The 28,000-nt window shown below is 47.1% G+C and overlaps 1 protein-coding gene across 2 annotated transcripts in view; it reads right to left on the bottom strand.

Annotated features, from left to right (window-relative positions):
* Nucleotides 1–2,176: 2,176 nt before the first annotated feature.
* Nucleotides 2,177–28,000, bottom strand: part of LOC112229040 (macrophage colony-stimulating factor 1 receptor 1) — a 34,451-nt gene continuing 8,627 nt past the window's right edge. The window contains exons 2-21 of one of the 2 annotated variants that reach the window (XM_024394922.2): nt 20,604–20,870; nt 20,243–20,521; nt 20,003–20,139; nt 19,698–19,866; nt 19,222–19,432; nt 18,963–19,078; nt 18,712–18,823; nt 18,380–18,537; nt 18,060–18,187; nt 17,842–17,968; nt 17,650–17,757; nt 17,366–17,476; nt 17,074–17,254; nt 10,915–10,994; nt 4,264–4,373; nt 4,039–4,161; nt 3,820–3,931; nt 3,613–3,712; nt 3,413–3,518; nt 2,177–2,981 (exon numbers count right to left, since the gene is read on the bottom strand). In XM_024394922.2, the coding sequence (XP_024250690.1) occupies nt 2,826–2,981; nt 3,413–3,518; nt 3,613–3,712; nt 3,820–3,931; nt 4,039–4,161; nt 4,264–4,373; nt 10,915–10,994; nt 17,074–17,254; nt 17,366–17,476; nt 17,650–17,757; nt 17,842–17,968; nt 18,060–18,187; nt 18,380–18,537; nt 18,712–18,823; nt 18,963–19,078; nt 19,222–19,432; nt 19,698–19,866; nt 20,003–20,139; nt 20,243–20,521; nt 20,604–20,870 (2,891 nt within the window). In that variant the 3' untranslated portion in view covers nt 2,177–2,825. The remainder of the gene's footprint in view (nt 2,982–3,412; nt 3,519–3,612; nt 3,713–3,819; nt 3,932–4,038; nt 4,162–4,263; nt 4,374–10,914; nt 10,995–17,073; nt 17,255–17,365; nt 17,477–17,649; nt 17,758–17,841; nt 17,969–18,059; nt 18,188–18,379; nt 18,538–18,711; nt 18,824–18,962; nt 19,079–19,221; nt 19,433–19,697; nt 19,867–20,002; nt 20,140–20,242; nt 20,522–20,603; nt 20,871–28,000) is intronic. The other variant, XM_024394923.2, reaches the window with a different exon arrangement.

Below are 28,000 nucleotides of genomic sequence, written 5' to 3'. Positions count from 1 at the left end.
CTTTGTCAGAGTGAGCATCGTGTTCTTGGTCACCTCCCTGACCAAAGCCTTTCTCACCTTTCTCCTTTCTCACCTTTCTTTTGTCAGTTTGGCCAGGCGGCCAGCTCTGGGAAGAGTCTTGGTGGTTTCAAACTTCTTCCATTTAAGAATGATGGAGGCCACTGTGTTCTTAGGGACCTTAAATGCTGCAGACATTTTTTGGTACCCTTCCCCAGATCTCTGTCTCAATGCAATCCTGTCTCGGAGCTCTATGGACAATTCCTTCGACCTCGTGGCTTGATTTTCATGCACTGTCAACTATGCGAGCCTTGATATAGACAGGTGTGTGCTTTTCCAAATCATGTCCAATCAATTGAATTTACCACAGGTGGACTCCAATCAGGTTGTAGAAACATCAAGGATAATCAATGGAAAAAAGATTCACCTGAGCTCAATTTCGAGTCTCATAGCAAAGGGCCTGAATACTTACGTGAGTATGGTATTTCATTTTTTTATATTGTAATGAAACAGCAGGGAGCAGGTCTCGGACCTTCGAGTCCGAGGTCCGGCGCTCTATCGACTGTGCCGCAAAAGCATGCTCGTGTGGCAGAGTCGATTTCAGAGCTTATAAACCAAGGGTCGATACAATACACATGTGCAAAAAAAATATTAAAAACTTTTTTCCCTTTGTCATTATGGGGTATTGTGTGTAGATTGAGGAAAATGTTTTATGTAGTGCATTTTAGACTTAGGCTGTAATGTACCAAAATGTGGACAAGTCTAAGGGTCCAAATGCACTGTATATATATACTGTACCAGTCAAAGGTTTGGACACACCTACTCATTCAAGGTTTTTCTTTATTTTTACTATTTTCTTCATTGTAGAATAATAGTGAAGACATCAAAACTATGAAATAATCATGTAGTAACCAAAAACAAAAAAAATGTATTTTAGATTGTTCAAAGTAGCCACCTTTTGCCTTGATGACAGCTTTGCACACAGCTTTGCATACTCTTGGCATTCTCTCAACCAGCTTCATGAGGAATGCTTTTCCATCAGTCTTGAAGGAGTTCCCACATATGCTTAGCACTTGTTGGCTGCTTTTCCTTCACTCTGCGGTCTAATTGATCCCATCTCAGTTGGGTTGAGGTCGGGTGATTGTGGAGGCCAGGTCATCTGATGCAGCACTCAATCACTCTCCTTGGTCAAATAGCCCTTACACAGCCTGGAGGTGTGATTTGGGTCATTGTCCTGTTGAAGTCAAATTATAAGCTCAAACCAGATGGGATGGTGTATTGCTGCAGAATGCTGTGGTAGCCATGCTGGTTAAGTTTGCCTTGAATATAAAAATAAATAAGAGAGTGACACCAACAAAGCACCATCACACCTCCTCCTCCATGCTTCACGGTGGGAACATCATCCATTCACCTTTAGCGGTTGGAACCAAGAATCTGAAATTTGGACTCATCAGACCAATGGTCAGATTTCCACTGGTCTAATGTCCATTGCTCATGTTTCTTGGCCCAAGCAAGTCTCTTCTTCTTATTGGTGTCCTTTAGTAGTGGTTTATTTGCAGCAATTTGACCATGAAAGCCTGATTCACGCAGTCTCCTCTGTTATTTGGGCTGCAATCTGAGGTTCAGTTAACTCTAATGAATTTATGTTCTGCAGCAGAGGTAACACTGAGTCTTCCTTTCCTGTGGCAGTCCTCATGAGAGCCAGTTTCATCATTAGCGCTTGATGGTTTTTGCGACTGCACTTGAAGAAACTTTGAAAGTTCTTGAAGTTTTCCGCACAATAACTGATTGGCTCAAAAACATTAAGAAAGAAAGAAATTCCACAAATGAACTTTTAACAAGGCACACCTGTTAATTGAAATTCATTCCAGGTCACTACCTTGTGAAGCTGGTGTTGAGCCAAGAGTTACAGTACGTTTCAGTTGAATGTAAAGCATTTCTTACGCTGAAGGCATAAGACAAAAAACAGAAATCATTTGGTTCCATTGAAGTTCACACACTTCAGATTTTCAAACACTCAAGAATAACTTTCAAAAGAGACTATGTTGCTACTATACACTATAATAGTAAAACGTTTGCAATAACTATGTCTTTTTGTGCTGCTTAGGCGTGCTGAAATGTTGATCTCAGATCAGTGAAATTGGTGTTGAGAATTTAGGGATTTTTGGAAACATAAAGCTGCATATGTAACTGCCTTTATTCTCCAATAGACATTCATCAAGTTTATCAAGCCGGTTAGATCAGTTAATAAAGTATCTCATAAATGTTAAAGGTACATTATCTAGAAATCGCTCAGCCATTTCCTGGTTGCTAACATTCTAATAGAATGCCTCATTTCAGGTTATGACTAAACAAGCAAGTATAGTGTTGTGAATCATTGCACCATCTAAACCTCTGTGAAATAACAAAAGATATTGTTTTTTCAGCTGCTTGAAGCTTGTGTACAAAATAGAAAGTCAAAGATGCAAAAACAAAACTTGTGAACGGAAAAGCAGTGCACAGAACAGAAATAGTGCACAGAACAGATCTACTGCTTCTTAGACTTGCTTTCACTGTGAATGACAGATCTATAACTCACATTTCTATGTGAATTTGGTGGGGTCACCCAAAAGCGTACATATTGCAGCTTTAAAGATAATTAGATTTATATGACCTAATTATGAGCTTTTGGTCATTTGATCAATGATCAAGGCATAAAAGCTTAGTTCCCAATGTTGCTTACTGGCAGCTACTGTATGGCACTGAAATCATGTTCAGCACAATGAGAATCAAGACATTTGGATAAACTGGTGTGTATCCACCCATCTCTTGCCTGTGATTGACAGATGTTAACGTGAATGTATAGTCATTGATGATGGTCTGAACTGGTACTTTTTCATCAGGGGCTCCTCCTCTCCCTCCTGGTTCAGTGTCTGATCACAATCCCCATTCGTCTTAGCTGGGTCCCCCTGCTGTGGGGTCTTATCCTGCACATTCCTGTAGGTCTGGCAGAAGTCAGGATACTTAGTATCACATTCCAAAACTTTTTTTCCCACCAAATTATATTCTTCCACAAACTCTAAATACATTTTAGAAGTACAGTAGATCTAGCTGTAGGGAATGATTAGAAGTTAGTGGAATGCTAAGAGAGAGACTAAACTTTAAAATATTTTCTACAGTGAAAGGGAGATACCTAGTCTGTTGTATAACTGAATGCCTTCAACTGAAATGTGTCTTCCGCATTTGAATCAGAGAGGTGTGGGGGGCTGCCTTAATCGACATTCACGGTGCCCAGGGAACAGTTGGTTAACTGCCTTGCTCAGGGGCAGAACGACAGATTTTTACCTTGTCAGCTCGGGGATTCAATCCAGCAACCTTTCGGTTACTGGCCCAATGCTCTAACCACTAGGCAGTGTGTCACTTAAGTCCATCTTACATGGTCTGGCTGGTCAGGCAGTAGCCTTTGGATAAGTTGGCCGATGGTACTGAAGGTTGGACGCTCTGTTGGTTCCAGGTTCCAGCACATTTTCATGATGGTGTATCTGAGGAGAACAATCCGTTTCAGATAGTGCAGCAGGCTGTCAGGTAACGTCATATCTCTTCACTGATATACCCATCTTGAAGAACAATACTCACATTTCTGGAGGGGCAAAGTCCGGCTGAGACATGTAGCACCCATCTTTGATCAACTTGTAGAACCGGGTGTCCACCACAACATTAGGGTATGGGCTCTTACCTAGAAATACCAACCAAATATTTATTTCAGATATTTCATTTGGACACAAACTTTGATTAATTCAACATAAGACAGTATTTTTGTCATCAAATGCCAGTGTGACCCACCCAGGGAGAAGATCTCCCACAGCAGTATCCCATAGGACCAGACGTCACTCTTCACTGTGTACACACATTCAAAGATGCTCTCAGGGGCCATCCACTTCACCGGCAGACGGGCCTGGGAATACAATAGATTTAGAGATCATCATCATATCATAGTTCGCAATCATTCAAGGATCGGAGCCTCTAAAACTAAAGTGATTTCTTGATATGTTATTTACTCACATTTCCTTTCACCACATAGTTGGAGTCATTCTCGATGTCTCTGGCGAGGCCGAAGTCGCAGATCTTAGCCACACGGCCATCGGTCAAGAGGACGTTCCTAGCCGCCACGTCCCTGTGAATGCACTGCGCGAAGACAACATAGGCGTCATTCATATGTACACGTGTGCATCTGCATTTTACACTACATGAGTTATGTTATTAATTACATTTGTTTTGTTCTATTACATTTTTGGATGCCAGGAAGTCCATTCCCTGAGCCACCTGAGAGGAGAACCTCAACAAGTCTTCTATGTCCAGCGACCAGGTGCCTGTCTCTGGATCCTCACATAGGGAACCTATCAGGAAGAGAAAGAGAGAGAGTATATGAGACCTAGGGTTGCAAAGGGAGGGTATATTTCAGATAACCTTCTAAGTTTACCAGTAATCTACTGACATTTTGGAAACATTCAAGGTTTTTTATGGAATTTTCATAACATATAAAAGGTATAGAATAATCAAATATATATAATTGTAACATAACAAATGGAATGACAAAGCTGTAAAACATTATCCTAAATATATCCCATCAACTAAGTGAATACCATTGGTGTTTAATATGAACGTTTTTCAGCATGAAATATCCTTTATATATGGCACATGCTTCTATTTATTTTACAATGCCAATAGGTCTTTGTTGTAAATGTTTTGGTGCCAAACTGGTGTCAGTTGTGAGAAATGTAAATCATTGGAAGTGTTGCATAGTTATTTGTTAATCGAGACCTTGGGAGAATAAGGATCTATCTGACATTTTGGTCTAGAATGGGTTGTTCACATAAAGCTGTTCTTTAGGTGGTGTCACGGCTGTCGTAACAACGGGACCAACCTTCATTTTGCACAAGTCCTTCATTATTCGTATCATAAGTTCTGGTCTGCTTTTGCAAGTACTTAGAATTTTTTCACCACTTTTTCAGAAGAATGGTCTTTGTGGTAAAAATAAATAAATGCAGCGGCCTTACAGCTTGTTTAAGGCCCATTGGAGAGGCATCGCTATTTTGTTGACTTCTATAGCAATATGAAAACCTCCATGGAAGGGGTATTTCACTCAAATAAAAAATGTACTACGGTTTATTGATAACTAGCAAATAGTTTACTGATTTCGGGTGTCAGAGACCAGAAAAATATATCACCCAGGGCTAAACTTTAGCAATGTTGCTAGTTTTCCATAGGATATAGAGTATTTGTCAATTTAGTGAACTATCGCTTTAACAAATGTGTGATGAACATTAATAAATACAGTGCCTTCGGGAAGTATTCAGACCCATCGACTTTTTCCACATTTAGTTACTTTACAGCTTTTTTCTAAAATGGATTCAATAAAAAACTCCATCGGTCTACACACAATACCCCATAATGACAAAGCGAAAACAGTTTTTTTTTAGGTTTGCAAATGTATTCAAAATAAAAAACATATCTTATTTACATAAGTATTCAGACCTGTAACGGTTCTCTTGTGGTGAAGGAGAGTCGGACCAAAATGCAGCGTGTAGATTGCGATCCATGTTTAATCAAACAAACGTAACACGAATACACACAAAACACTACAAAACAATAAACGTAATGAAAACCGAAACAGCCTATACTTGTGTCAACTAACACAGCGACAAAGACACTAAGGACAATCACCCACACCAAACTCAAAGAATATGGCTGCCTAAATATGGTTCCCAATCAGAGACAATGATAAACACCTGCCTCTGATTGAGAACCACTTCAGACAGCCATAGACTTATCTAGAACACCCCACTAGCTACAATCCCCCATATATACACACCACATACAAAAACCCATGCCACACCCTGGCCTGACCAAATAAATAAAGATAAACACAAAATACTTCGACCAGGGCGTGACAGAACCCCCTAAGGTGCGGACTGTCCAAAACAAATGGTCCGGTGGGCTGTCCATGGTGTCCGGCGCAGGACGTGGACCCCACTCAATTAATGTCTTAGTCCCCTCTCCTCGCGTCCCTGGATAGTCCACCCTCGCCGCCGACCATGGCCTAGTAGTCATCACCCAGAAACCCACTGGACTGAGGAGCAGATCGGGACTGAGGGGCAGCTCGGGACTGAGGCAGCTCGGGGGGACTGTCAGGGGAAGCTCAGGAGTGAGAGGAAGCTCAGGAGTGAGAGGAAGCTCAGGCATGTAGATAAATCTACCAGATCCTGGCTGGCTGGTGGTTTCGGCAGATCCTGGCTGACTGGCAGATCCCGGCTGACTGGCAGATCCTGGCTGACTGGCGGATCTGGCAGATCCTGGCTGACTGGCGGATCCTGGCTGACCCTGGCTGACTGGCGGATACTGGCCGACTGGCAGATCCTGGCCGACTGGCAGTTCTGGCAGATCCCGGCGGATCTGGAAGAGTCTGGTTGACTAGCAGATCTGGAAGAGTCTGGTTGACTAGCAGATCTGGAAGAGTCTGGCTGACTGGCAGATCTGGAAGAGTCTGGCTGACTGGCAGATCTGGAAGAGTCTGGTTGAGTGGCAGATCTGGAAGAGTCTGGTTGAGTGGCAGATCTGGAAGAGTCTGGTTGAGTGGCAGATCTGGAAGAGTCTGGTTGAGTAGCAGATCTGGAAGGGACTGGCGGATCTGGAAGAGTCTGGCTGACTGGCAGATCTGGAAGAGTCTGGCTGACTGGCGGATCCTGGCAGACTGAAAGATCTGGCTGCTCCATGCTGACTGGCGGCTCTGGCTGCTCCACGCTGACTGGCGGCTCTGGCTGCTCCATGTAGGCTGACAGCTCTGGCGGCTTCTTACAGACTGGCAGCTCTGGCGGCTCCATGCAGCTCTGGCGGCTCCATGCAGACTGGCAGCTCCTTGCAGACTGGCAGCTCCTTGCAGACTGGCAGCTCCTTGCAGACTGGCAGCTCCTTGCAGACTGGCAGCTCCTTGCAGACTGGCAGCTCCTTGCAGACTGGCAGCTCCTTGCAGACTGACAGCTCTGGCTGCTCCATGCAGACTGACATCTCTGGCTGCTTCATGCAGACTGACAGCTCTGACTGCTCCATGCAGACTGACAGCTCTGACTGCTCCATGCAAACTGACAGCTCTGGCTGCTCCATGCAGACTGGCAGCTCTGGCTGCGCTGAACAGGCGGGAGACTCCGGCAGCGCTGTAGAGGAGGAAGGCTCTGGCTGCGCTGAACAGGCGGGAGACTCCTGCAGCGCTGTGTCGGAGGAAGGCTCTGGCTGCGCTGAACAGGCGGGAGACTCCGGCAGCGCAGGAGAGGAGAAAGGCTCCGACAGCGCTGGAGAGGCGAGGCGCACTGTAGGCCTGATGCGTGGTGCTGGTAATGGTGGTACTGGACCGAGGACACGCACAGGAAGCCTGGTGCGGGGAGCTGCTACCGGAGGGCTGGGGTGTGGAGGTGGTACTGGATAGACCGGACCGTGCAGGCGCACTGGAGCTCTTGAGCACCGAGCCTGCCCAACCTTACCAACGCATCTCCTCTTTGGGCTGCTCCTGCCTGTTGACACGCTGCTTGGTCCGTTTGTGGTGGGTGATTCTGTAATGGTTCTCTTGTGGTGAAGGAGAGTCGGACCAAAATGCAGCGTGTAGATTGCGATCCATGTTTAATCAAACAAATACACAAATACACACGAATACACACAAAACACTACAAAACAATAAACGTAATGAAAACCGAAACAGCCTATACTTGTGTCAACTAACACAGCGACAGGAACAAAGACACTAAGGACAATCACCCACACCAAACTCAAAGAATATGGCTGCCTAAATATGGTTCCCAATCAGAGACAACGATAAACACCTGCCTCTGATTGAGAACCACTTCAGACAGCCATAGACTTATCTAGAACACCCCACTAGCTACAATCCCCCATATATACACACCACATACAAAAACCCATGCCACACCCTGGCCTGACCAAATAAATAAAGATAAACACAAAATACTTCGACCAGGGTGTGACAAGACCCTTCACTATGACTCGAAATTAAGCTCAGGTGCATCCTGTTTCCATTTATCATCCTTGAGATGTTTCTACAACTTGATTGGAGTCCACCTGTGGTAAATTCAATTGATTGGACATGATTTGGAAAGGCACACACCTGTCTGTATAAAGATCCCACAGTTGACAGTGCACGACAGAGTAAAAACCATCAATGAGGTCGAAGAAATAGTCTGTAGAGCTCCGAGACAAGATTGTGTCGAGGTGCAGATCTGGGAAAGGGTTACTAAAAAATGTCTGCAGCATTGAAGGTCCCCAAGAACACAGTGGCTTCCATCATTTTTAAATTGAAGAAGTTTAGAACCACTGAGACTCTTCCTAGAGCTGGCTGCCCGGCCAAACTGAGCAATCGGGAGAAGGGCGTTTGTCAGGGAAGTGACCAAGAACCCAACACTCACTCTGATAGAGCTCTAGAATTCCTCTGTGAAGATGGGAGAACCTTCCAGAAGGACAACCATCTCTGCAGCACTCCACCAATCAGGCCTTAATGATAGAGTGGCCAGACGGAAGCCACTCCTCAGTAAAATGCACACGACAGCCCACTTGGAGTTTGCCAAAAGACACCTAAAGTCTCAGACCATGAGAAACAAGATTCTCTGGTCTGATGAAACCAAGATTGAACTCTTTGGCCTGAATGCCAAGCATTACGGCTGGAGGAAATCTAGCACCATCCCTACGGTGAAGCATGGTGGTGGCAGCATCATGCTGTGGGGATGTTTTTCAGTGGCAGGGACTGGGAGACTAGTCAGGATCGAGGCAAATATGAATGGAGCAAAGTACACAGAGATCCTTGATAAAAACCTGCTCCTTCCAACAGGACAACAACCCTAAGCAAACAGCCAAGACAACACAGGAGTGGCTTCAGGACAAGTCTCTGAATGTTCTTGGGTGGCCCAGCCAGAGCCCTGACTTGAACCCGATCAAACATCTCTAGAGAGACCTCAAAATAATTGTGCAACAACGCTCCCCATTCAACCTGACAAAGCTTGAGAGGATCTGCAGACAAGAATAGGAGAAACTCTCCAAATACAGGTGTGCCAAGCTTGTAGCGTCACACCCAAAAAGACTCGAGGCTGTAATCACTGCCAAAGGTGCTTCAACAAAGCACAAGGGTCTGAATACTTATGTAAATGTAATATTTACGTTTTTGTTCATATAAATTAGCACACAAAAAATGTTTTTGCTTTTTCATTATGGGGTATTGTTTGTAGAATGATGAGGGAAAAACCCAATTTAATCAAATTTAGAATAAGGCTGTAACCTAACAAAATGTGGAATGAGCCAAGTTTTCACACCAAATCACTTTGATGTGATTAGAAAGACGTAAGGGTATTATATTTATTTATTCATTAAATGTCATTTTCTATTGTGAAAAAAATAAGAAACTCGCACACTGCTCTTGATAGTATCACTGCTCTTGATAGTATCACTGCTCTTGATAGTATCTCTGCGCTTGATAGTATCACTGCTCTTGATAGTATCACTGCTCTTGATAGTATCACTGCTCTTGATAGTATCACTGCTCTTGATAGTATCACTGCTCTTGATAGTATCACTGCTCTTGATAGTATCACTGCTCTTGATAGTATCACTGCTCTTGATAGTGTCTCTGCTCTTGATAGTATCACTGCTCTTGATAGTGTCACTGCTCTTGATAGTATCACTGCTCTTGATAGTATCACTGCTCTTGATAGTATCACTGCTCTTGATAGTATCACTGCTCTTGATAGTATCACTGCTCTTGATAGTGTCACTGCTCTTGATAGTATCACTGCTCTTGATAGTATCACTGCTCTTGATAGTATCACTGCTCTTGATAGTATCACTGCTCTTGATAGTGTCACTGCTCTTGATAGTATCACTGCTCTTGATAGTATCACTGCTCTTGATAGTCACTGCTCTTGATAGTATCACTGCTCTTGATAGTGTCTCTGCTCTTGATAGTATCACTGCTCTTGATAGTATCACTGCTCTTGATAGTATCACTGCTCTTGATAGTATCACTGCTCTTGATAGTGTCTCTGCTCTTGATAGTATCACTGCTGTTTAATAAGTTTACGCATCGGCCCCAAGGCCTTCGTCAGAGCTTTTGTGAGTTAAAAAAAATAACATTGCACCCTTATGTAGACATAGCCTCACCCACATCCGTTCCACGCATCCAATAGGGTTGGAGTCGAGGGAAAACAAGTAAGCGCTACCAAATATAACAATCTGCATTTCACAAATATTCTATTTCAGTGTGTACATAAAACGTATTAAACATGCCTGTAAAATCACAATGAGGACATCGACCTACCAAGCAAGTTTTCTAAAATCATTGGGTACAGCGCAAGCAAAACGTCAGAGCAATCTGAAATGGGGGCATTCATTTATGTTCACATTCACAACATAACATATACATCGATTTTTCGTCATTAAGACCTTGAGGAAATAATGTCTGGAGGGTGAAAATCCCAAAACATTCTCATTTGCTGAGAGTATTATTTATATCACCTCCCCTGTCTGATATCTTAACTTTCTCTATGCCTCAAAATAATCTAAAGGTGGAAATGTCATGTTTTAGGTCATTAAAATGTACTGCGACTGGATAGTCCCTGTGGTTTCTCCTGATTGAACTTTTATTACAGCCCTACTCATGGACAATATGGTCAGATATAAAGACGAAGAAAATATATTTTATATGATTACATGTTTAAAAGATATTCAGGTATAAATGACCACATTTGCAATAGATTACCTGTTAATTACAAAATGTACTGAAAATGCTGGTAACTTTTGTAAATGACCAGTAGCTTTGCAACCTTAAGACGTTCCACTCCACAAACCGCTCTATGCTACTGTGATGAGTAAAAGGATGCTAATTACCCATAGGACAGTGTTTCGGTCTCTGCGCTGGATGCATGTCCAGGAAGTTGTCTGAGCTGGAGCAGGAGATCCCACTGTCACTGCAGACACACACAGTACTGAGAGGTTTGTTCTGTTTTGTGCGGCAGAATTACAGAACAGAATCCTTGTAAAAAGAAATGTATTTCACCTTTATTTAACCTAGGTAAGTTCTCATTTGCAACTGCAACCTGACCAAGATAAAGCATAGCAATTCGACACAATAAAACAACACAGAGTTACACATGGAATAAACAAGACATACAGTCAATAATACAAAAGAAAACAAAGTTTATATACAGTGAGTGCAAATGAGGTAAGATAAGGGAGTTAAGGCAATAAATATGCCATGGTGGCGAAGTAATTACAATATAGCTATTAAACACTGGAATGGTAGATGTGCAGAAGATGAATGTGCAAGTAGAGATACTGGGGTGCAAAGGAGCAAGATAGATAAATAAATACAGTATGGGGATGAGGTAGGTAGATAGATGGGCTGTTTACAGATGAGTTATATGCAGTGAGCTGCTCTGACAGCTGGTGCTTAAATCTAGTGAGGGAGATATGAGTCTCCAGCTTCAGAGATTTTTGCAGTTCGTTCCAGTCATTGGCAGCAGAGAACTGGAAGGAAAGACGACCAAAGGAGGAATTGGCTTTGGGGGTGACCAGTGAGATATACCTTCTGGAGCGCGTGCTACGAGTGGGTGCTGCTATGGTGACCAGTGAGCTGAGATAAGGCGGGGCTTTACCTAGCAGAGACTTGTAGATAGCCTGTAGCCAGTGGGTTTGATGACGATTATGAAGCGAGGGCCAACCAACGAGAGCGTACAGGTCGCAGTGGTGGGCAGTGTATGGGGCTTTGGTGACAAAACGGATTGCACTGTGATAGACTGCATCCAATTTGTTGAGTAGAGTGATGAAGGCTATTTTATAGATGACATCACCGAAGTCGAGGATCGATAGGATGGTCAGTTTTACGAGGGTATGTTTGGCAGCATGAGTGAAGGATGCTGTGTTGCGATATCAGAAGCCGATTCTAGATTTTATTTTGAATTGGAGATGTTTAATGTGAGTCTGGAAGGAGAGTTTACAGTCTAACCAGACACCTAGGTATTTGTAGTTGTCCACGTATTCTAAGTCAGAGCCGTCCAGATTAGTGATGCTGGACGGGCGAGCAGGTGCGGGCAGTTATGGATTGAATAGCATGCATTTAGTTTTACTTGTGTTTAAGAGCAGTTGGAGGCCATGGAAGGAGAGTTGTATGGCATTGAAACTCGTCTGGAGGTTAGTTAACACAGTGTCCAAAGAGGGGCCAGAAGTATACAGAATAGAGGTGCATAGAGGTGGATCAGAGAATCACCAGCAGCATGAGCGACATCATTAATGTATACAGAGAAGAGAGTCGGTGAGAGAATTGAACCCTGTGGCACCCCCATAGAGACTGCCAGAAGTCTGGACAACAGGCCCTCTGTAACGGTTTTCTAGTGGTGATGAAGGAGAGTCGGACCAAACTGCAGCGTGTCGATTGCGATCCATATTTATTAAACAAAACGTAAACACGACTAAACACTAAACACGACTAAACACTAAACACGACAAAAGAATAAACGTAATGAAAACCGAAAACAGCCTATCTAGTGCAAACTAACAGAGAGTACAAGTAAGACACTAAGGACAATCACCCACGACAAACTCAAAGAATATGGCTGCCTAAATATGGTTCCCAATCAGAGACAACGATAAGCACCTGCCTCTGATTGAGAACCACTCCAGACAGCCATAGACCTTGCTAGACAACCCACTAAGCTACAATCCTAATACCACCACCAAAACCCCAAGACAAACACACCACAATTACAAAAACCCCATGCCACACCCTGGCCTGACCAAATACATAAAGATAAACACAAAATACTTTGACCAGGGCGTGACAGAACCCCCCTAAGGTGCGGACTCCCGAACGCACCTCAAAACAATAGGGAGGGTCCGGGTGGGCGTCTGTCCATGGTGGCGGCTCCGGCGCGGGACGTGGACCCCACTCCTTTAATGTCTTAGTCCCCTCTCCCTTCGTCCCTGGATAGTCCACCCTCGCCGCCGACCATGGCCTAGTAGTCCCCACCCAGAATCCCACTGGACTGAGGAGCAGATCGGGACTGAAGGACAGCTCGGGACCGAGGCAGCTCGGGACTGAGGGAAGCTCGGGAGTGAGAGAAAGCTCAGGAGTGAGAGGAAGCTCAGGAGTGAGAGGAAGCTCAGGAGTGAGAGGAAGCTCAGGAGTGAGAGGAAGCTCAGGAGTGAGAGGAAGCTCAGGAGTGAGAGGAAGCTCAGGAGTGAGAGGAAGCTCAGGCAGGTAGATAGATCTACCAGCTCCTGGCTGGCTGGTGGTTTCAGCAGATCCTGGCTGACTGGCAGATCCTGGCTGACTGGCAGATCCTGGCTGACTGGCAGATCTGGAAGAGTCTTGTTGACTGGCAGATCTGGAAGAGTCTGGTTGACTGGCAGATCTGGAAGAGTCTGGTTGACTGGCAGATCTGGAAGAGTCTGGTTGACTGGCAGATCTGGAAGAGTCTGGTTGACTGGCAGATCTGGAAGAGTCTGGCTGACTGGTAGATCTGGCGGCGCTGGGCAGACTGGCGGCGCTGGGCAGACTGGCGGCGCTGGGCAGACTGGCGGCGCTGGGCAGACTGGCGATGCTGGGCAGACTGGCGGCGCTGGGCAGACTGGCGGCGCTGGGCATACTGGCGGTGCTGGGCAGACTGGCGGTGCTGGGCAGACTGACGACGTTGGGCAGACTGACGACGCTGGGCAGACTGGCGATGCTGGGCAGACTGGCGATGCTGGGCAGACTGACGGCGCTGGGCAGACTGGCGACGCTGGGCAGACTGGGGGCACTGGCGGCGCTGGGCAGACTGGCGGCACTAGCTGCTCCATATAGGCTGACAGCTCTGGCGGCTTCTTACAGACTGACCGCTCTGGCGGCTCCGGGCTGACTGGCAGCTCCTTGCAGACTGGCAGCTCCTTACAGACTGACAGCTCCGTGCAGACTGACAGCTCCGTGCAGACTGACAGCTCCTTGCAGACTGGCAGCTCCATGCAGACTGGCAGCTCCATGCAGACTGGCTGCTCTATGCAGACTGACAGCTCTGGCTGCTTCATGCAGACTGACATCTCTGGCTGCTTCATGTAGACTGGCTGCTTCATGCAGACTGGCAGCTCGGGCTGCTTCATGTAGACTGACAGCTCTGGCTGCTCCATGCGGACTGACAGCTCTGGCTGCTCCATGTAGACTGACTGCTTCATGCAGACTGGCAGCTCGGGCTGCTTCATGTAGACTGACAGCTCTGGCTGCTCCATGCAGACTGACAGCTCTGGCTGCTCCATGCAGACTGACAGCTCTGACTGTTCCATGCAGACTGACAGCTCTGGCTGCTTCATGCAGACTGGCAGCTCTGGCTGCTCCATGTAGACTGGCTGCTTCATGCAGACTGGCAGCTCGGGCTGCTTCATGTAGACTGACAGCTCTGGCTGCTCCTTGCAGACTGGCAGCTCCATGCAGACTGGCCGCTCTGGCTGCTCCATGTAGACTGGCTGCTTCATGCAGACTGGCAGCTCGGGCTGCTTCATGTAGACTGACAGCTCTGGCTGCTCCATGCGGACTGACAGCTCTGGCTGCTCCATGTAGACTGACTGCTTCATGCAGACTGGCAGCTCTGGCTGCGCTGAACAGGCGGGAGACTCCGGCAGCGTAGGAGAGGAGAAAGGCTCTGGCTGCGCTAAACAGGCGGGAGGCTCCGGCAGCGCTGTAGAGGAGGAAGGCTCTGGCTGCGCTGAACAGGCGGGAGGCTCCGGCAGCGCTGGAGATGAGGAAAGCTCTAACAGCGCTAGAGAGGCGAGGCGCACTGTAGGCCTGATGCGTGGTGCTGGTACTGGTGGTACTGGACCGAGGACACGCACAGGAAGCCTGGAGCGGGGAGCTGCTACCGGAGGACTGGAGTGTGGAGGTGGCACAGGATGGGCTAGACCGTGAAGGCGTACTGGAGATCTTGAGAGCAGTGTTGGCACAGGATGTGCAAGGCTAGGGATGTGCACAGGAGGCCTGGTGCGTGAGGCTGGCACCAACTTCACCAGCCGACTAACACGCACCTCAGGACGAGTATGGAGCGCTAACCCAGGTGCCATCAAATCCCCAACACGTTCCGTCGGGCGAATTCCATGCAAAAAGCACCAACACAGCAACTCCCTCATTTCTCTCTCCTCCAATTTCCCCATTAACTCCTTCACAGTCTCTGGTTCTGGTCTCCTCCTTGGCTCCTCACGATAAACAGGGAGAGTTGGCTCAGGTCTGACTCCTGACTCTGCCACACTCTCCCTGAGCCCCCCAAGAAATTTTTGGGGCTGATTCTCAGGCTTCCATCCGCTACGCCGTGCTGCCTCCTCATATCTGCGCCTCTCAGCTTTCGCCGCCTCCAGTTCTTCCTTGGGGCGGCGATATTCTCCAGGCTGAGCCCAGGGTCCTTTACCGTCCAGTTCTTCCTCCCATGTCCATTTCTCCAGGTGGTGCAGCCTCTCCCACTGCAGCTGCTGCTGCTCCTGCTGCTGCTGCCTCTGTTGCCTCTCCTGTGGTTCCTGCCTGTTAACACGCTGCTTGGTCCGTTGGTGGTGGGTGATTCTGTAACGGTTTTCTAGTGGTGATGAAGGAGAGTCGGACCAAACTGCAGCGTGTCGATTGCGATCCATATTTATTAAACAAAACGTAAACACGACTAAACACTAAACACGACTAAACACTAAACACGACAAAAGAATAAACGTAATGAAAACCGAAAACAGCCTATCTAGTGCAAACTAACAGAGAGTACAAGTAAGACACTAAGGACAATCACCCACGACAAACTCAAAGAATATGGCTGCCTAAATATGGTTCCCAATCAGAGACAACGATAAGCACCTGCCTCTGATTGAGAACCACTCCAGACAGCCATAGACCTTGCTAGACAACCCACTAAGCTACAATCCTAATACCACCACCAAAACCCCAAGACAAACACACCACAATTACAAAAACCCCATGCCACACCCTGGCCTGACCAAATACATAAAGATAAACACAAAATACTTTGACCAGGGCGTGACACCCTCCGATTTGACACACTGAACTCTATCAGAAAAGTAGTTGGTAAACCAGGCAAGGCAATCATTTGAGAAACCAAGGCACAGCAATGCGGTGAGGGTGATAAGCACAATCGTTTGTAAACCGCAGCCCCCCAAACAATTCATTCCCGAGTGGAATTTTTGTTGAGGAGAGTATGTATGTATGTTTTGGTTCTACAAAGCTGTATCCATTATAAAATTCAATAATAAATCAATTGTAGTCATTCTTGCACCATGCGATTTATCATGAGTTCTAAACATGTATTTTTTAAATTCTCTATGCTCATGATCTATTTTTCCGCAAGCATAATGACAGGCAGTTGGTTGTCGGAGCAGGTCTCTGGAGCCTCTGAGCTGGAGGAGTGTGTATCAATCCTGCAGTAGGACTCATTGCGGCCAGCACTAGCAGGTCAAAAGACTAAAATGAACGAGTCATGACTCTCGGGTCAGTAAAAAGAGTCGTTCAAAAAGAATGAATCGTATGCGAACTGCACATCACTACGGAGATGATGTAGTGATATGTAGAAGAAGAGTATGCATGTGCGGATGATGTTTGCTGTGATGGAATGCTAAGCTTGCAGAGTAATCCTACCCTTTAATTGTACCCATTGTGTCCTCTTGTTACTGAGCCTGCTACATGACAAGGTTACACTACGGTCTACACTGTACATATATTCTGTGTAGGCATTATAATGTGTGGTTTCAATGAAAGCATAAAGACCTTGACACGTGTGAAGAGGCATGTCTTGTTAGAATGGGGATTGTGATACAGCACCACAGAGAGCAGTGAATAAAATCGGGGCACATGAGGTCACTGACTATTGGAATACACATTACATAAACCATTTGTGGAGACTGAAACTTTGTCTCACATCTGTTTCTCGTTCTGGTGTGCTTTCACTTAAACAGGAACCATGTGTCTGCTGGGAGATTGGAAAAAGAAGAGTGAGTTGAGACGAGAGAGGCGTGTTAGTGATCATTACAGCCTACCTCCTTACACGGGACTCCTGTGCACATGTGTTCTTGTAGTGATCACGGTTCTCTGGAACCCGTGGATCCTCTGGAGTCCCTGGTCCGCTCGGGATAGAGTACAGGAACAGCTTGGCCTTGCCATGCAAGAAGTTCAGCAGGTCGCCATAGCTGCAGTACTCCGTGATCATCAGCATTGGGCCTGTGGTCGAACACAATAAATGGGATGATCGATTTGGTTAACAATGACACTCGCCAAGTCGTGTTGACCTTGTTGTATGGAAATGCAAGGACAGAAAAGAGTTTGTCGCACCTCCTTGAGTACACGCCCCTAACAGGTTAACAATATTGTCATGAGATCCCAGGTGACTGAGGATCTTCAGCTCTGACATCAGAGCTTCTTTCTCTTCGGAGTGGGCGCTTGCTGAGGAGGAGAAGTCATTTTTTCATTATTACATGTACTGAGGTAGTGCTTCTTCTACGATGGGTGCAAGTATCCAATAACAGCAAGTATCCAATAACAGTTGACTTCCTTCTGTAATGTAAATGCAACGCTGCAGGAAAGAATTTACACACAGTATGAGGAGGCTAACTCACGCTTGAGCATTTTTACTGCCACGCGCGTGGTCATGTTGTCATCTGTCCCCAGACCATAGGCAGTGGCCTCCACTACTTTCCCAAAAGCCCCTGCTCCCAGAATCTGGCCTGGAACACACAGTATTCAGTCAGTCATTACTGTTTAGTGTACTGGTCTCTGTTTTTACCCCCAAAAACTGCAATAAAACACACCAAGCCTCAGCTTGTCACGAGGGAACTCCCACTTCTTGTTATAAGGAAGTTGTGTAGGGTCAATAAAGGTGTAGTTATTCCCATCATTGGCCTCAATAATCTTCCACCGGACTTCATATTTTGGTTTCTATGAGAGAAAACATATGTTGAGTAATGGTCTAACTGCACATGTCTTTGGGCATTGATTGCCAGTGAATGGGCCAGTAAATGCAGCTCACCTGCTTGTATTTGTACAGGACGATGACAAGCAGAAGGAACAGAAGGGTTGTTGTGCTGGTGGCTCCAATGAAAGTGGGTGTGAACAGCTTGGGCGTTACAAATGTTGGTAAAGTCGCAGCAGGGACACCTAAGACATAATAAACAACATGCCCCTGAAGTCAGCTCATGACATTATTCAGTACTGAAAAGTGATATTAGATATAACACTACCTGTAGCTGTTTTAATACTAGTCATGATGTGATAGAACCAGCGCCATGTGAGAACCTCACAAAACCTTTCTTTGTACAGTATATTGTATATCTGCAAAGGTTGTCTTACGCAATACGAAGATGTCCCGCTCTTTACCAACCAGGTTAAAGGTCACACACTCCACTGTGACCTCCATACTTGAGGGACTGAGGGTCAGCTCACTCTGCACCGCCATGGTGCTGGTGAGAAGAGGCTGCACCTCCACGGTGTCATTATCACCATCACACCTGACAACAGAGGAACATCAGGATGAGCACAGAAGAGTCAAAACAGCTCTCTCTGCATCTTGTGCCTTGGAAAGATCTTGTTCAATTGCAATCCAGTTAGAGAATCTACAATCCATCCATCAAATGTATTTTATACAGCCCTTTTTTTTTTACATCAGCAGTTTTTCCACCTACGTGTTTTGTATTCCTGGGCACTGGTACCAGAGGATTGTTGGGGCTGGGTATCCAGAGGAGGTGCAGGTCAGGGTGGTAACATTCTTCAGTCTGACCTTGGCACTGGGTTTCTCTACTCAGTCAGAGAGGACAAACGGCATCACGCTTTTTAAGTCGGCGTCACATTCTCAGATCTGGTCACAATTGCGGTCCTATTTTCCTGCCAGTTTGAATGTTGATGTGACCGATCACGCTGGAGTGAGATCACTTACGGTAGACTTGGACATTGAAGGTGATGGAGCCATTGAGGCATGTGCTCCTGGTGTGGAGGGTGTACTGGCCTCTCTCCTCAGACCTCACTCTCTGTAGCAGCAGTCTGCTCTCGTACCTACAGGGTGACCGTATCAGTCAGTTTCAAATAACAGCGCAGTTTCAATAAATAGATTCTGTACTTACTTTATAAATGATGCGATACAAACATTCAGAATCAGACAAATCATGTCCAGTGAAACTAGAGGGGAAAACAATGACCTGTTATTGAATCGGACGGCCCATGTGTCGTCATGAGTGGAGATGTTGTGATTGTGAGACATGGGGATGTCCCACCACTGCTCCTTGATTTGGGGATACGCCTCGATCTGAATGTTTATCTCAAGGTTTTCTCCTTCGTTCACTTCAACTAAGGAGCCATTTAAGTAGAGATCTGGTGACAGGCGGGGTATGAGCCTCATGTAAGGCTTATCTGATGAGGTGAGAGGGAAAATAGAGTAAACGTTATTGTGACCACGAAATTGAACTAAACTGAAAATTGAGATTGTCACACCCCAATTTCCTTTTGAGGATGCTGAGCTGAGTTTCACTTTTAAAACAGGTTTCCGTGTTTGGTGTTTGTGGAAATCAACACAAGCCTCGTACTACCATCCCGATCTTGCAGGCTTACATAACTACTGTATGTGTCTGTGTAGTGAAACATATTAGACGCTAGATCAACACTACCTAATGCTTACCTACAACCTGCAGGTAGGTGGTGGAGCTGTTGAACCCAGCCTCATTCATGGCTGTACAGGTGAAGTTCCCTGTGTGAGACATGGCCACAGCTGGGATAGTCACACTACTAGTGATGTGCACTTGATTACTCTGGTCCTCTTGTATCATTTTATGTGAAAAGTCCAATACCTATAAAAACAACACCAACATATCAGTTCAGATCTTCAGAAATATACTGTATCATACAAGTTAAAAGCACACGTAGGTAGGGAAAACATCTATGATTTAATGACAGAAATTGACAATAGGCTACTGTGTAACTGACTTTGAGGGAGGAGTGTTTCCACGTCACGTTGTAGAAGTGGTTAGGGTTGCTGGTAATGCAGGGGATCAGGAGCTGCTCTCCAACAATACGAACATACCCATTTACCACAATTAGCACAGATGGTGGCAAACGCAAGCCTGGAACAGACGTAGAGAAGTGTTTAGATGTGTTGAAATGCTTTGGGGCTAATAACCTCAATATCCAACAAACACAAATGCACAGACATCAACTTCATCTCACTTTGAAAGACGAAGATGGGGACAACTTTGGAGACTTTCGTGACCCCATTGATCTTTGCACTGCAGACGTAGTCTGCGCTGTGGCTTGTCAGAAGGTGTCGGATGAGGATTCCTCTCTTTGGGTTGACAGTGTAGTTCATGTCGGGGGGTGTAGGGTCTCCGTTGGCCATACGGACGGATAGGTCGGTGGCTATGGGGTTTGTCAGTTGACAGAGGAGAACATCACTGCCCTCCTTCACATCTCCCAGGGTTCGAGGGGTCACCAAGATGTTATGGGGATCTATAAGGAACATAACACGTGATATATGGTGCATGTGAGTCCTCAGGTTGAGCACTGAATATGACAATACTTATACACTTACCTTTCACATAGATGTGGACCTCTGAGAGGAGGTCTGGTTGGTTCTCATACATGCACTTGTATGTGCCAGTGTAGTCTACTGTAAGGCGCCTGGTGGTAATCACACTCCCCAGTCTAGTTTTCCTCATGAGTTTGAATGCTGTGGTTGACCAGGTGACTGTGCTGTACCCCTCACAGGTCAATGTGAAAGATGAGGTTCCAACAGGGATAGTCCACACAGCCTCCCTCAGCACCACCGAGTTCAGCTTGATCACTGGAGGGCTCTGCTCTGTCAACAAACCAAAGACAGAACCAGGAATTAATAACAGACATAAACAAATCTAGCAATCTCCTGTTTCATGGAATGCAGACATAGTCTTACACAGCTAATCCCAAACTGGGGTACGTACAATGCCGTCGGGGGTACGCCAAACAAAAATGTTATTCACATTTTCTTTGTTTTCCTTTAAAAAATATATGTTTTACCCCCTTTTTCTCCCCAATTTTGTGGTATCCAATTGTTAGTAGTTACTATCTTGTCTCATCACTACAAGTCCCGTACGGGCTCGGGAGAGACGAAGGTCGAAAGCCATGCGAAAGCCAACACAACCCAACCAAGCCGCACTGCTTCTTAACACTACGCGCATCCAACCCGGAAGCCAGCCGCACCAATGTGTCGGAGGAGACACCGTGCACCTAGCGACCTGGTCAGCGCACACTGCGCTCGAGCCTGGGCTCGAACCCAGAGCCTCTGGTGGCACAGCTAGCCTTAGACCACTGAGCCACCCGGGAGGCCGTGATCCACATTTTTTTTCTCTCGCCTGAGTAGCCTCGTTTCACTTCCAAAAATAAAATGAAACTATCTAGTGTCCAGCGAAATAGCAACAAAATGTCAAATACAGGTAGCCTAGTCAAATAATGAACATCCAATCACATTAACCGTTACTCTCTTGTGGGAAACTTCACTCTTGCGCAGACATTTAGAAACAAAACATGACAATTTGAAAAATTAGCCACGGGAGTTTTTTGAGTGAGAATAAAGATGACTTTCGAGTAGTAAGACATGTATAAAACCAACAGATATCATTAATAAGAAGGGGCTAGACGCATCTTATATGGTGAGCTACCGAGTGGCTAGGAGAGGCAAGCCCCATACCATTGTGGAGGACCTCATTCTTCCTGCTATCGCGGATATGACTGGGACACTGCTGGGGGGAAAAGGCCATAAAAACTATACAGACAATACCTTCATCAAACAACACTGTTTCACAATGCATCACTGACATGAAAGGAGATGTTTTGAAACAATTACTACTTCACATACAAGCCAGTGAATTATATGCGCTACAGCTGGATGAGCCAACAGATGTGTCGGGCCTGGCACAGCTCCTGATATATGTCGGGGGGCGGGAGGTTGCCTAGTGGTTAGAGCGTTGGGCCAGTAACCGAAAGGTTGCTGTATTGAATCCCCGAGCTGACAAGGTAAAAATCTGTCGTTCTGGTCCCGAGCAAGGCAGCTAACCCACTGTTCCCCGGCACCGAAGACGTGGATGTCGATTATGGCAGCCCCCCGCACCTCTCTGATTCAGAGGGGTTGGGTTAAATGCGGAAAACACATTTCAGTTGAAAGCATTTAGTTGTACAACTGCCCTATTAAGAAGGACATCCTCTTCTGGAAACCAGGACAACAGGAGAGGATATTTTTAAAGTACTGGACAGCTTTATGACATCAAATGGACTTTAGTGGTCAAGATGTGTTGGTATCTGTACTGATGGTGCAAAATCCATGACAGGGAGACATAGTGGAGTGGTAACGCATGAGCAAGTCGTTGCTCCCGTTGCCACTTGGGTACACTGCAGCATCCACCGAGAGGCTCTTGTTGCCAAGGGAATGCCTGACAGCTTGAAAGACGTTTTGGACAATACAGTGAAAATTGTTAACTTTGTTAAAGCAAGGCCCCTGAACTCTTGTGAATTTTCTGCATTATGCAATGATATGGGCAGCGACCATGTAATGGTTATCAAGGGGCAAAGTATTGACACATTTTTTTAAATTAAGAGACAAGCTTAAAGTTTTCTTTTACTGACCATTTTCACTTGTCTGACCACTTGCATGATGTCGAGTTTCTCACACGACTGGCCTGTCTGGGTGATGTTTTTTCTCACCTGAATGATCTGAATCTAGGATTACAGGGACACTCCCCAATTATATTCAATGTGCGGGACAAAATTGAGGCTATGATTAAGAAGTTGGAGCTCTTTTCTGTCTGTGTTAACAAGGACAACACACAGCTCTTTCCATCATTGTATGATTTTTAGTGTGCAAATGAACTCAAGCTTATGGACAATGTCAAATGTGATATAGCGAAGCACCTGAGTGAGCTGGGCACGCAATTACGCAGGTAATTTCCCGATATGGATGACACAAACAACTTGATTCGTTATCCCTTTCATGCCCTGCCTCCAGTCCACTTACCGATATCTGAACAAGAGACCCTCATCGAAATTGCAACAAGCGGTTTTATTCTAATTGAATTTAATCAGAAGCCACTGCCAGATTTCTGGATAGGGCTATGCTCAGAGATTCTTGCCTTTGCAAATCTCATTGTTAAGACACTGATGCCCTGTCACGCCCTGGTCAAAGTATTTTGTGTTTATTTTTATGTATTTGATCAGGCCAGGGTGTGGCATGGGGTTTTTGTAATTGTGGTGTGTTTGTCTTGGGGTTTTGGTGGTGGTATTGGGATTGTAGCTTAATGGGTTGTCTAGCAAGGTCTATGGCTGTCTGGAGTGGTTCTCAATCAGAGGCAGGTGCTTATCGTTGTCTCTGATTGGGAACCATATTTAGGCAGCCATATTCTTTGAGTTTGTCGTGGGTGATTGTCCTTAGTGTCCTATGTGTACTCGTTGTTAGTTTGCACCAGATAGGCTGTTTCGGTTTCGTTTATTGTTTTTTTGTAAGTTCGTGTTTCTTTGGTATATTAAACATGGATCGCAATCGACACACTGCAGTTTGGTCCGACTCTCTTTCATCACCACTAGAAAACCGTTACAGAATCACCCACCACCAACGGACCAAGCGGCGTGTCAACAGGCAGGAGCAGCCGAAAAGGAGATGCTCACCAAGGATTTCTGGTCATGGGAGGAGATCTTCGACGGGAGAGGACCCTGGGCTAAACCAGGGGAGTGTAGCCGCCCAAAGGAGCAACAGGAGAAGAGGCAACAGAGGCAGCAGCAGCAGGAGCAGCAGCAGCTACAGTGGGAGAGGTTGCACCACCTGGAGTTATGGACATGGGAGGAGGAATTGGACGGTAAAGGACCCTGGAATGAGCCTGGAGATTATTGTCGCCCCAAAGCCGAGCTGGAGGCAGCAAAAGCAGAGAGGCGGCATTATGAGGAGCTAGCACGGCAGAGCGGATGGAAGCCCGAGAGTCAGCCCCAAAAATTTCTTGGGGGCTTACAGGGAGTATGGCTATGCCAGGTAGGAGACCTGCGCAAACTCCTGTGCTTACCGGGGGCTGGAGAGACCGGGCAGGCACCGTGTTATGCTGTGGAGCGCACGGTGTCTCCAGTGCGGGTGCACAGCCCGGTTCGGTATATTCCAGCTCCGCGTATCGGCCGGGCTAGATTGAGCGTCGAGCCAAATGCCATGAAGCCGGCTCTACGCATCTGGTCCCCAGTGCGTCTCCTTGGGCCGGCTTACATGGTACCAGCCTTGCGCTCGGTGTCTCCGGTTCGCCTGCATAGCCCAGTGCAGGCTATTCCACCTCGCCGCACTGGCAGGGCAACCGGGAGCATTCAACCAGGTAAGGTTGGGCAGGCTCGGTGCTCAAGAGCCCCAGTGCGCCTGCACGGTCCGGTCTATCCAGTACCACCTCCACACCCCAGCCCTCCGGTAGCAGCTCCCCGCACCAGGCTTCCTGTGCGTGTCCTCGATCCAGTACCACCAGTTCCAGCACCACGCACCAGGCCTTCAGTGTGCCTCGCCTGTTCAGCGCAGCCAGCGCTTTTCTCCTCTCCTGCGCTGCTGGAGTCTCCCGCCTGTTTAGCGCAGCCAGAGCCTTCCTCCTCTACAGCGCTGCCGGAGCCTCCCGCCTGTTTAGCGCAGCCAGAGCCTTTCTCCTCTCCTGCGCTGCCGGAGTCTCCCGCCTGTTTAGCGCAGCCAGAGCCTTCCTCCGACACAGCGCTGCAGGAGTCTCCCGCCTGTTCAGCGCAGCAAGAGCTGTCAGTCTGCATGGAGCAGCCAGAGCTGTCAGTCTGCATGAAGCAGCCAGTCTACATGGAGCAGCCAGAGCTGTCAGTCTACATGAAGCAGCCCGAGCTGCCAGTCTGCATGAAGCAGCCAGTCTACATGGAGCAGCCAGAGCTGTCAGTCCGCATGGAGCAGCCAGAGCTGTCAGTCCGCATGGAGCAGCCAGAGCTGTCAGTCTGCATGGAGCAGCCAGAGCTGTCAGTCCGCATGGAGCAGCCAGAGCTGTCAGTCTACATGAAGCAGCCCGAGCTGCCAGTCTGCATGAAGCAGCCAGTCTACATAGAGCAGCCAGAGCTGCCAGTCTGCATGAAGCAGCCAGAGCTGTCAGTCTGCATGGAGCAGTCAGAGCTGTCAGTCTGCATGGAGGAGCCAGAGCTGTCAGTCTACAGGAAGCAGCCCGAGCTGCCAGTCTGCATGAAGCAGTCAGTCTACATGGAGCAGCCAGAGCTGTCAGTCCGCATGGAGCAGCCAGAGCTGTCAGTCTACATGAAGCAGCCCGAGCTGCCAGTCTGCATGAAGCAGCCAGTCTACATGGAGCAGCCAGAGCTGTCAGTCTGCATGAAGCAGCCAGAGCTGTCAGTCTGCATGGAGCAGCCAGTCTGCATGGAGCAGTCAGTCTGCACGGAGCTGTCAGTCTGCACGGAGCTGTCAGTCTGCACGGAGCTGTCAGTCTGTAAGGAGCTGCCAGTCTGCAAGGAGCTGCCAGTCAGCACGGAGCCGCCAGAGTGGTCAGTCTGTAAGAAGCCGCCAGAGCTGTCAGCCTATATGGAGCAGCTAGTGCCGCCAGTCTGCCCAGCGCCGCCAGTGCCCCCAGTCTGCCCAGCATCGCCAGTCTGCCCAGCATCGCCATCAGTCTGCCCAGCATCGCCAGTCTGCCCAGCATCGCCAGTCTGCCCAGCATCGCCAGTCTGCCCAGCATCGCCAGTCTGCCCAGCACCGCCAGTCTGCCCAGCGTCGTCAGTCTGCCCAGCGTCGTCAGTCTGCCCAGCACCGCCAGTCTGCCCAGCACCGCCAGTCTGCCCAGCGTCGCCAGTCTGCCCGGCGCCGCCAGTCTGCCCGGCGCCGCCAGTCTGCCCGGCGCCGCCGGTCTGCCCAGCATCGCCAGTCTGCCAGACTCTTCCAGATCTGCCAGTCAGCCAGACTCTTCCAGATCTGCCAGTCAGCCAGACTCTTCCAGATCTGCCAGTCAACCAGACTCTTCCAGATCTGCCAGTCAACCAGACTCTTCCAGATCTGCCAGTCAACCAGACTCTTCCAGATCTGCCAGTCAACCAGACTCTTCCAGATCTGCCAGTCAACCAGACTCTTCCAGATCTGCCAGTCAGCCAGGATCTGCCAGTCAGCCAGGATCTGCTGAAACCACCAGCCAGCCAGGAGCTGGTAGAGATATCTACCTGCCTGAGCTTCCTCTCACTCCTGAGCTTCCTCTCACTCCTGAGCTTCCTCTCACTCCTGAGCTTCCTCTCACTCCTGAGCTTCCTCTCACTCCTGAGCTTCCTCTCACTCCTGAGCTTTCTCTCACTCCTGAGCTTTCTCTCACTCCTGAGCTTTCTCTCACTCCCGAGCTTCCCCTCAGTCCCGAGCTGCCTCGGTCCCGAGCTGTCCTTCAGTCCCGATCTGTTCCTCAGTCCAGTGGGGTTCTGGGTGAGGACTACTAGGCCATGGTCGGCGGCGAGGGTGGACTATCCAGGGACGAAGGGAGAGGGGACTAAGACATTAAAGGAGTGGGGTCCACGTCCCGCGCCGGAGCCGCCACCATGGACAGACGCCCACCCGGACCCTCCCTATTGTTTTGAGGTGCGTTCGGGAGTCCGCACCTTAGGGGGTTCTGTCACGCCCTGGTCAAAGTATTTTGTGTTTATTTTTATGTATTTGGTCAGGCCAGGGTGTGGCATGGGGTTTTTGTAATTGTGGTGTGTTTGTCTTGGGGTTTTGGTGGTGGTATTGGGATTGTAGCTTAATGGGTTGTCTAGCAAGGTCTATGGCTGTCTGGAGTGGTTCTCAATCAGAGGCAGGTGCTTATCGTTGTCTCTGATTGGGAACCATATTTAGGCAGCCATATTCTTTGAGTTTGTCGTGGGTGATTGTCCTTAGTGTCCTATGTGTACTCGTTGTTAGTTTGCACCAGATAGGCTGTTTCGGTTTCGTTTATTGTTTTTTTGTAAGTTCGTGTTTCTTTGGTATATTAAACATGGATCGCAATCGACACGCTGCAGTTTGGTCCGACTCTCTTTCATCACCACTAGAAAACCGTTACATGCCCTTTGCAACCACATACCTATGTGAGAGTGGATTCTTGGCCCTCACTACCATGAAAACTAAATACAGGCACAGACTGTGTGGAAAATGATTTAAAACTGAGACTCTCCAATAATACCCAACATTGCAGAGTTATGTGCATCCTTTCAAGCACACCCTTCTCATTACCCTGTGGTGAGTTATTCACCATTTTTGATGAACAAATAAGGTTTTATATGTAAGATGGCTAACAAAGAGCAAAATGATTGATTATTATTATATTATTATTTGTGCCCTTGTCCTATAAGAGCTCTTTGTTACAACTTTGCTCATGGGAAGTGACAGAAACTCACACTCATTCTTATGTTTAATAAATGTATTGTTTAGTGTGTGTGTGGCAGGCTTACAATGATGGCAAAAAAACAACATTTGAGAGTGCGCTAACCCTGGTGATAGAGGGGGTACTGCTGGAGGTTGAGTGTTTGAAGGGGAACGGGACTATAAAAAGTTTGGGAACCACTGGTCTACTGTAATGATATACTTCATATTTGAATTAACACATTTGTAACTCCAATACCTACAGTACAGTTCATTCGGGAAAGTATTCAGACCCCTTGACTTTTTCCACATTTTGTTACATTAATAATTTCCCTTATCTATCTACACACAATACCCCATAATGAAGAATCAAAAACAGGTTTTTAGACATTTTTGCAAATGTAATTAAAAATAAAAAACAGAAATACCTTATTTATAAAAGTATTCAGACCCTTTGCTTGGAGACTCGACATTGAGCTCAGGTGCATCCTGTTTCCATTGATCATTCGTGAGATGGTACATTTGATTGATTGGACATGATTTGGAAAGGCACACACCTGTCTATATAAGGTCCCACAGTTGACAGTGCATGTCAGAGCAAAAACCAAGCC

This window comes from Oncorhynchus tshawytscha, linkage group LG30, assembly GCF_018296145.1.
Source record: "Oncorhynchus tshawytscha isolate Ot180627B linkage group LG30, Otsh_v2.0, whole genome shotgun sequence".
Lineage (NCBI taxonomy): Eukaryota > Metazoa > Chordata > Actinopteri > Salmoniformes > Salmonidae > Oncorhynchus > Oncorhynchus tshawytscha.
The sequence above is the reverse complement of the archived record's forward strand: the minus strand, read 5'-3'. Positions and strand labels throughout refer to the sequence as shown.